Source organism: Penaeus japonicus, unplaced genomic scaffold (genome assembly GCF_977035675.1).
Source record: "Penaeus japonicus unplaced genomic scaffold, GWHDUDI00000001_assembly GWHDUDI00000002, whole genome shotgun sequence".
In the NCBI taxonomy this organism is placed as follows: domain Eukaryota; kingdom Metazoa; phylum Arthropoda; class Malacostraca; order Decapoda; family Penaeidae; genus Penaeus; species Penaeus japonicus.
The window spans coordinates 15,198,761-15,208,760 of record NW_028234404.1 but is presented as its reverse complement, the minus strand read 5'-3'; the positions used below and the strand labels follow the sequence as shown (position 1 = coordinate 15,208,760).

General features: G+C 40.6%; 1 protein-coding gene across 1 annotated transcript in view; it reads left to right on the top strand.

Moving 5' to 3' along the window:
* Positions 1–10,000, top strand: part of LOC122251612 (uncharacterized) — a gene marked incomplete in the record, with an annotated part of 418,774 nt that overhangs the window by 408,363 nt on the left and 411 nt on the right. Inside the window, 1 exon segment of the mRNA XM_086548094.1 lies at positions 4,854–10,000. This exon segment is cut by the window's right edge and continues 411 nt beyond it. Within this exon segment, the coding sequence (XP_086404220.1) occupies positions 4,854–4,952 (99 nt within the window).

Sequence of the window (10,000 nt, the reverse complement as noted above, 5' to 3'; positions counted from 1 at the left end):
CTACCGGTACAGCCTGTGTTCAAGTATGATTCTCGCGTTCAAACCATCATATTGTCTCTTTTTTTCTTTTCTTTTTTTTTGTGAGATGATATATTTTAGATGAGTTATGCTTTATACTACGACCTTCAAATATAATTCGTTTAATTATGTCTTTATTTACCACCGTGACTAATTACACCGATGTAGGCAATCTTTGACATATTTTATGTGTGATCATGACATATGATAACATTACACTACAAAACGAGGTTATAACATGAGTATATCCTATAGTATATCGATTGAAAAAATAACACGTAGTCCTTTATTTATTCATTTACCACCCTAGCGTAGAGCGCACTTTTTAATTAAACACGTATACGCATTGTTACAGTTGATATATAGTTATCAATAACATTACATTCCGAATTTAGGATATAACGTACGTATATGATCTACTACATCAGATGATCTGAAATAGTCACCCCATACTAGGTGGCCTAAAAGGATGTATCACATGGCACTCTCCATGCATGTAATTGAAACGCGGCGCCCGAGTTCCGCAGATTTTACGCTTCAATGACCAATTGAGAAGTGTAGTAATTTTCCCGTATGCGATTTATACTAGTTCGACCTATTTTTTTTCTTTCTTTTTTTAACTGTGAAATATGTTAAGATGGAGACTTAGATCTCCACTCTATGAAATGTGATAAGAGTAAATATATAAAAGTACACGAGTTTTCAGATACACCTAACCGAAACTCATATGAAAACGCACTTAAATCCGAGATTACGTAAACAGTACAGGCGTCACCCGAAGTACCTGGAAATAAACGTCATCTTGTGCCCCAGTTAATCTCTGTGGATTTCGATGATTATGTAAATGAATTATCGCAGCGTGCTCAATGTAATAAGGTTCTGTATCTCGGATGTGTGTTTTTCGGTTTGAACTCGGGGAGTTGAATTGAATTATTTGAATGAGGTCAGGAATAATTTCGAAACGATAAGAAGTGAATAATGATGATGATGATGATGTTAATACTGATAAGCACGATGATGATAATTATAGTAACAATACTGGTAGTAATGATGCTCTAGATGATGATAATGATGTATTAGTGCTGGTAGCAGTATTGGTAATAGATAATTATGATAACAATAATGATCATGATAGTACCGATAATAAAGATTCTACAGATGAATCTGGTAGTAGTGGCAGCAGTAGTGATGATTATAAAAATATTAATATCAATGTTTATGATATCAATAATGATGATAATAATTCTAATAATAGTAATAATAACTATCATCATGATGATTATGATAATCATAATAATAAGAACAACCATGAAATGAAAGTAATGATAATGAAAAATGAATAGCAAACAGCAAGACATCCCCGTGGCAATACAGCCACTTTCCCTAAACACAACAGGATTAAAACGTGCACCAAACAAGACAAGAAAGCCCAAATGGTGACTGCGCCGAGCGGTGCGGGCACCAGCTGTCGCCGAGCACTACATTAATCTTGTACAGCTGTGTGCACTCAGTGATCACCATAGACCCCTCGGCCAGTAATGGACTGTGCAGCCTCGTGTGCTTTAGCCTTGATCACCTTTGCTGTGTTTACCCACCGGTGAGGGATAGTGAGGGAGACAGCATGCAATCTGCAACCGCGGTGCAATGATACAGTGATGCGGTAGCATTTCATTGACCTGAATGGCCTTGGTTGTGTCGCCCTGTGGGGAAGTGTGTGTGGCCGAAATTCACCAGAGGAAGATGTGGATGGATGCTCCTCTTTTAGGGATCGCAGCTCTTCTTTTTTCTCTCTTTATCTGAAGCTCTCTCACACTCTCTTTCTCTCACTCTCTTTCTCTCCCCCCTCTCTCTCTCTCTCTCTCTCTCTCTCTCTCTCTCTCTCTCTCTCTCTCTCTCTCTCTCTCTCTCTCTCTCTCTCTCTCTCTCTCTCTCTCTCTCTCTCTCTCTCTCTCTCTCTCTCTCTTTCTCTTCCTTCTTCCCTCCTTCCATCTCTCCATTCCTCCCTCTCTTCAGTCAGAATGCACAATTCCTTTTGGCACTGGGTCGTAGGAGTGCCACGCAGCTGCCTCAGGCGGGTAGGAAATATGATTCAGTCTTCATTGATACTGCTTCGCACCTTGAGGTCTTAGCCTGTAATTAGCAGAGTTAAAATCAAAATAAAGAGGAATGCATAAAAAGAGCAAATGACAAGACGGATAGTCAATAAGATTAATTGGAAATTGATGGTCTCACTTAAAACATGCAATGGTCTGTGAATAGTAAACTCAGTAAAATATAAAAGACTTACTACATATACCGTGATATAGGTGTCACCGTCGATCGAAACCAGGTATGATGCAAAGACTTATATCCTGACGTTAAGATCGTCTGCAGTATCACGCAAAACTATAAACGTTTTCAATACAGATAATTTAGAAATGATCGTGCATCTTTCCACTTCTAATCCTGAAAATAAACAATAAAAAAAGAGAAAAAAAAATCTAAAAAAAAAAAAAAAATCAAAATCATCTCATCCCAGAGGACCTCCCTCCCGTCTGCCTTTCGCTGACTCTACCGCCGCTGTCTCTGGCCGGAGAGGATGTCGGACGGCTCTGCCACATCCGTTCTCGTCGCTCGAATTAGTATGCAAACCGATAAATCTAAATTCAATGCCGGGGGTTGAGCTGTATGTATAGTGGCGAAGGAACTGTAGGATGCGGCCATTCCCTCGTATCCATATTGTAACGACGTCTGAAATGAACTGAAATTCGTGCTCTTGTGAAAGGAAACGATACGGCGGTTGAGGGGAGTGATATAGCTAGATAGAATGTTGAACTATGCGGTTTCGCCCAACTCCAGTTTCAATACTAATAACTCCTGCCTCCTCCTCCTACTCCTCCACCCCCTCCTCCTCCACCTCCTCCCCTTCCTCCTCCTCCTCCTTTCCACACCACCCCCATCCTCCTCCTCTAACAAACGCCTCGCATTGTCGATATTATTGTACATATTAAACAGTTGATCGACCATCGCTCTTGGTCTTAGATGTACCATACCTAAGTATACCTACAGCTTACGGGATTCCGTCGCAATGCAGCACTATAGTTCACAAAAAAAATGTCCACTTCGTAATTACAGACAAATAAACAGAAAAACAAACAAACAAACAAACAGCAAGAGAGAGAGAGAGAGAGAGAGAGAGAGAGAGAGAGAGAGAGGAAAGAACAATCCATATTTGTATGCTGAGTAATTTCGCCTCAGCCCATTCACCGCGGATTTCAATCATGGTGATGAGCATCAGCTTCTAATAAGAGCAGCTCCGCTTAAATAAGACCAGATGCGTATACAAAACACATACGCTATTTTATCCGATGCTCCGCTACGAACATCCTACGTACATCCTGTTAGGTGGTGATTTCATGTTGATATGCCATTGATTTTGCAATGATTGATGAACTGATGTACGAAAGATAGTGATGTAGTTTTTAACTTGTATTTGCAAATATGAAATGGCATTGAAAGGCGAATATTCCAGTTATGAATGTTGGATTCTGGCGTTTCTGTTTATTGCTTCAAGACAAGGCACTGGCGTGGTTTAGTTCGTGGTATATTTAGGCTTTGTTTCTTTGCGTTACTTAAGTGTAATGTGAGATGGTAATATCGGTAGTGTGAGAAATATAGTCTATAAGTATATACATTTTTAAATAACCCATTCACAATTATATGTGTATGTAGAGCCCTCATCGATACGTAATATGGGAAATGTTATATATATATATATATATATATATATATATATATATATATATATATATATATATACACACACACACACACACACACACACACACACACACACACACACACACACACACACACACACACACACACACACACACACACACACACACACAAACGAACAAACACACACATAATCATACGAAACACATAGAACAAATTCCCGCATTCATTTAACACTCAAAAAATATTCTCCTTAAAGTACATTTAATGTCTCGGTCCTTGAAATCTAATTGCATACATCATACATCCATACATCAGTTATCAAATTATAAACCGTTATAAAATTATAAAAATTATATAAATTATAAATTAGTTATCAAGTTATAAACCATACATCAGTTATCAAATTGCAATCCATATATATCTGTATCCGTGGCGCTTTTGGATGATACTCGGATACCTAATGTCATGCAATTTGATAACTGATGTATGGTTAAAATTACATTTCAAAGACCGAGATATTAAATGTGGTTTAAAAAAAAATATGAGCGTTAATTGAATGTAGGGCTTTGTTCTATGCGTTTCGTATGATTATTGACGTGTGCCAAAGATATCCGATGGCTGCGTCTTCCTTGGAATTGTTGCATTAATTTCAGAAAGTTAATCGTATGTAAAGGTAGACAGGTTGACAGGTTGACTGGCAGGTTGACTGATTGGGTAGATATATAGATGAGGAGACAATTATCTGTAGATATATATTAATTTCAGTTATTACTGGTTGATCACTTGGCTTTAGGTTTAATTAAGATCATATTTGTTTTATACTCTTGATTTGGTTGTGAATAATCTTGCTGTTTATGTGACATTAGACTCCATGTAAGATTAAACTTTTTAATAGCAGCATTTTTCCTCATTTATAACATCTTAAAAGCAGAGATTTTTCTCAATTTTTAATGGCATATAACATTTGCTTAACATATTTTTATCGTCATTTATTTGAAATAAAAGTATAAGTGAGTACATAGCTAGAGAACAGATATGAGGATAGATACCGAGACACTGATTCCGCTTCTTCCCCGTCCGTTTCCCTGTGTTCTAAGGCGCGCTTTCCTCCGCAGAACGGCGTGGGCGCGGGCGAGGAGGCTGAGGGCACCAGCGACCTCATGAACGGCGCCTCCCCCCCGACGCGGCAGGCGGAGGCGGTGGCGACGCAGTGAGGCTCCTCCGCCGACCGCCCCAGCGACCGACCAACCAACCAACCAACCCACACCTGCACCAACCCCAACTCCACCTCCACCTCCTCCACCTCGACCTCCTCCACCTCCTCCACCTCCTCCACCCCAACCACACCACACCACCACAACCACAACAAGCGAGACTACAGCTCTCTGTTGGCCATAACACCTCGTGGATGAAATGAACAGAAAATGAAAGAAAATAAGGAAGAAAGACAAAATAAAAGTCGAGTTTTCAACGATGTTGACTGCTGTTGGATGCAATCTTAGTAATGTGGTTGATGGGATTATGGCTTCTCGTATTTTCATAATAATACTAATAAAAAAAAGAATATTATATTTTTACGAAGCAGAGAAAAAAAATTCCTAGTTTCAATTTCTAAATACTCGCTGATCATTTCCATCAATACGTAGTTTCACAAATTTGATGAAAGGAAAAAAAAAACTTGGCTGAGACTTCGACTTCGGCATCCTCCCCTTGCGAGAGCCATCGAAGCATCGCAAGCAGTCTTCAGGTCGGCTCAAGATCACCACAAGCACAACCGCCTTACTTAAGACTGACTGAACGACTCACAACACAAGAAGGACTCCTGCGGGGGCGTTGTAACTTCATCTCTTTTCCGAAAGGGTGGAACGATCTCCCCCCCCCCCCCTGCCGCCATCTTTAACGCTATCAGTTGTCGGATGTAATTTAATTAATCTAGCGTAGATCCGAGATTAGATATCCAGACAGCTGACGGGTTAATGTCTTCTGGTTTTGAGCAAGTGTCGGGGCCGGCGGGCAGTGGACCTCGCGCGTAGGATCGAGCCAAGGCCTGTGTTGTTGTGATTCTCGACTCCATCGGCAGATGGGTGCCTTCACCTCATTCAAAATACAGATGGTTTCTCTCATGTGTAAGTCTTCAGCGTGGTCTCGTGCCACCACAGGTCTGCTCTAGTCCCGTATGCTAGTCTTCTAGTATTTCAAGTAAAAGTGTATTGTAGACATGAAATACAAAACCGGATGATGTGTGGTCATTATCATTACTACGGCGACTCTTCCTCCTGTAGTAAAGACAAGGTGAAGGAGTACCACATTGGTGATTGCTTTGTTTATATTGTAAACCTGTATACTTAATTTCCCATTGTATCTATGTAAAATATGTTGAGAATATGGATATTTTGTTGTATAGATTTAAAAAAAGAATTGTTTTCATTGCGATAAGGACATTTTGTTTCATAGTGGCAATATTTGTTAAGCCTCTTTATAACGTGGTCACAATAGGCGTCAGTATTATGCGAGAGGATGCGAGCAATCGTTCAAATGCTGTGATGTGAACACTAGGGTAAATTTTGTCACTTTGAACCATATTAGACTACGTCTTAGAATAGATTCTTTTCATATGAATCTTTATAGAGTAAAGATTCTCCTATCAATCAAAGTTTAAAAAAAGACATGTTGTTGTAGAGATCTGTTCCGTACGTTTCCTTAAAGCAACAACGAAGACCCCAAGCCCGGACTCTGCACACAGGGAACAGGGACCCATAGACTCTGGTCACGTCTCCTGGATCTGAGCATTGGTCTGCCATTACTTCAAGTCTTGCACGTGACTAAGAGAGAGCCTGAGTATATCTTTCAGCAGCTGTATAACGAGGCCATATCAGTGGATTCCACGTGTGACGTAAAACTCTTACCTGATCGTTGACGGCGAGGGCCAGAGGTGGCAGGCAGCAGCGGAAACGACGCGCTGACCTCGCCGGGATCATGTTGACAGAATGACACTGTGCAATCTTCTAGGTAGTATAATGACGTAATGCTTTCAGGGTGCTATTATTGAAGTAACAGTCAATTGGTATTTTATCATCTCACTGAAATTTTGATAGAAGTCATTATAGTTGTTGGAAACAGTAGTTAAGATGGATATAGAAACTATTTTGTAAGTGTTATATATATATTGCAATACATATCATGGAGTTAGATGTTAGGATAATGGAGGCCAGTTGGGAAGGGCCGTCGGGACTCCGCAGGACTGGCACTCCATATTTTGTAGGGGAGGGGCTCACTGTGCCAAAGATATGCCAGGACGCACTTAGTAGCGACAAGAGTCAAAATCAGATACTGCAACCAACTCCCACCAGACGTGATGACAACTATTGCAGATGTCAACATCTTCCCAGGATCTGCCGAAGAAGTGATCGAGATGTCTTTTATTCTTCAAACGACTCTGTCTTTCCATATATGATAGACCCTTGGACGATGCAGGTAGATGTTGCCGTTAATCTTCCCAGTATTGGATAATCAGACAAACTATCCGGTGTTTCTTTCTCCTAAAAATCTTTGAGGAGGCAGTGGAAGCTCCTAGTGACTTACGCCTACTAGTGGAGGAGGCGGCACCACCTTGTACGACCAAGCAAGTGACTGAACTTTGGAGCTCGGTGCTCCGACAACTGGACCTGACAACTTCGACTATGTACACTTTGCACTGCCGCTCATGACTAGTGTAATTACCAGTCGGCTATCAAAAGTATTCGCTCAAGTGTTGATCAGGCCTCAAGTATCGTGTAAGAGTTCGGGCGCAGCGTGGAAGAGACCTCTGCTTACTGAGGAAGAAGACGTTTAGAAGATCGTCAAAGATCGCCTTCGTTTTGTGTACAAATCTCCCAAATGATCTGTGAAGACATGGCTTTGTTGGTTGTTTAAAGGATAACTTTAGAATTAGGTACATATCATCAATCATGTCTTTGTCTTAGAGTTGTGGTTTGATCAGCTGTCTCGTACCTAGGATTCTATGTCACTAAGAGGAATTTTCTCTGTGTTGTGAATAGGAAAATAAACCTTACTGGCTATCCACCCTTGGCTCTAGACAGCTGGTTTGGTCGCATTTAGTCTTAGCATCTATGTTCATTTGGAATTTGGACTGATCCCCTTTTGTAGGTGTTAAGAGATAATGACAATAACTTGATGAGTTAGGGTTGTTCTCCATCTAAGGTGACTATTTATGCAACGGATGTGCAAGTACGGTACGTGCATAATACATATATCTCTTGAATGAGTGAACTACCTTTACTCAGTATGATGTTATTTAGAATTGTGATTGACTCTGGAGTCTGTAGCCTCTTTTCACATGAAGTTGACCGAGATATTCGTTCAATCTTTCTTACTAGTCATAGGAATATATCATCGAACTTTTCCCAATGTGATGAGATCTCCAACTCTAGACCTTATCAGGATGTTAGGTGAGTTGATTTTCCTATTCAAAAATAACACAGAGAAGATGAACTTTATTTTGCAGTGCATTTAAGGTCTGGCGTTCTCCGAGCTCCTCACAGATGGCTGTTGTCTTTTATCATGTAACCAGATAGGACTAATGGATAGGGACAACTAATTCCTTCTCTTAGTTAATCCCTGTAGACGTGCTGTAGCGATACAGCATAGGGTAATATCATCTAAGTTAAGCTAGTCTTTAGTACTGTAACTCAACATTTTTACATGACCACTTATATGAAAGGAATTCGCATAATGGGGTTTCCTGTTTGAAACAAAACAAAAACAAACAAAAAAAAAACTGAACGGTTATGCACTGGGTATAAACACAAGTTTGCTGGTCGTGGGGGTTCGGCAGTGATAGCTAACTTTTTCATAATGCTGTAGCAGCTGGCCTTGGGGACGTGGAAGAGTAAGTGAGACGTTACTCAAACACTCCATTAGATGGCTTTTGGTGAGGTGGCACATTGGGAGTAATGTTACCCTACGCTTTACCAGATCGCTTTAGAAGTGTGGCAGAATCAAATATTGCCTTACACTTCACCGGATGGCCTTGGACTCGCGGCGAATTAAGCCTTGACGTTACTTTCCTCTCCACCAACTCTTTGTGGAGATGTTAAACAAAAAAAAAATATATCCCTCTCTACTTCAAGCTACTACTGTGGAGGTGACAGGCGCCCACAAGCTTACATACACTTCTGCAGTTGAGTGTGGAGATCGTACGGTCCCTCGAAGACCTCCTCCTGCAGACGGCGGAACAAGTAACCATCAATCGGTACAGCCGTTGAGTGTGGTAGTGTTAATTAAGCCACCTACACTTCTTCAGCCGAGTAAGGAGGCAAACTGATGCCTGAGCACCTCACCAGCTAGGAGAAGGAGCATGGAAGTGCCTCTCGACCATCTCGCTCAGATTCTTTTCAGCTAAAATAAAAATAAACAAAATCAGAACTTCATCTTTACATTCAGTGTTTGGACGCTTATGACACAACGGATGGATCAAGTTTGTACCTCTTAGTAACCCCTTCATTGTTAGGGTGGTTAGTACTGGAAGAACGACCCAACATCTCAATTATGTAACCCACTGATTCCTTGAATATAATTTGAATAGTTTTATTTTGATTTAGATCGCTTGCGCAAGGTGGCAGTGCCTGTACCTTGTTACCCGCATATAGTTTGAGACGAATAATTATCCTATGTCTTCAGTGTTTGTCTCTTGTTTACTTTGTGAGTATAAACAATGCTTCGATGAGATCATTAATGTAATTTCATTTTTTCTCACACATCGACTCATTAACGAACTGTGTATTTCTCTATGACAAATTCACCAGCCTTGGAAAGCTTTGTCACCTAGTTTTTGCGTTATCTGATTCTGAAGTTATTTGCTGGCTGGCTCCTAAAGTTCAGAACTCTTTGGTACTCTCAGCAATAAAGCGGGATGATGAACTTGCTCCCCTGCGGTACAGGGCGGAGTTCAAGTCGGCTCGTCAGGCAGTAATCAACCCTTGCATTCTTCCCAGGATATATGAATACAATTAACGTTGCTTTGCAGAGTCAATCAAAGTACCTTCGTCATGTGGAATTGCCCTTTGATTTAACATGGGGACGCAACATTGGACCAGAGATCTGTCTATCCTAGTATTGGGTACCAACACTGATTGGTGAATGTATATCCTAACGCTAAGGACATCCCTGGATACCGGGTCTAGTTTATCCTAATGTGGAAGCAAGACTGGGGATTCAGATCATCCTTTTTTCTTTCTTTTTTTTTATCCTAAAACGAATCTAA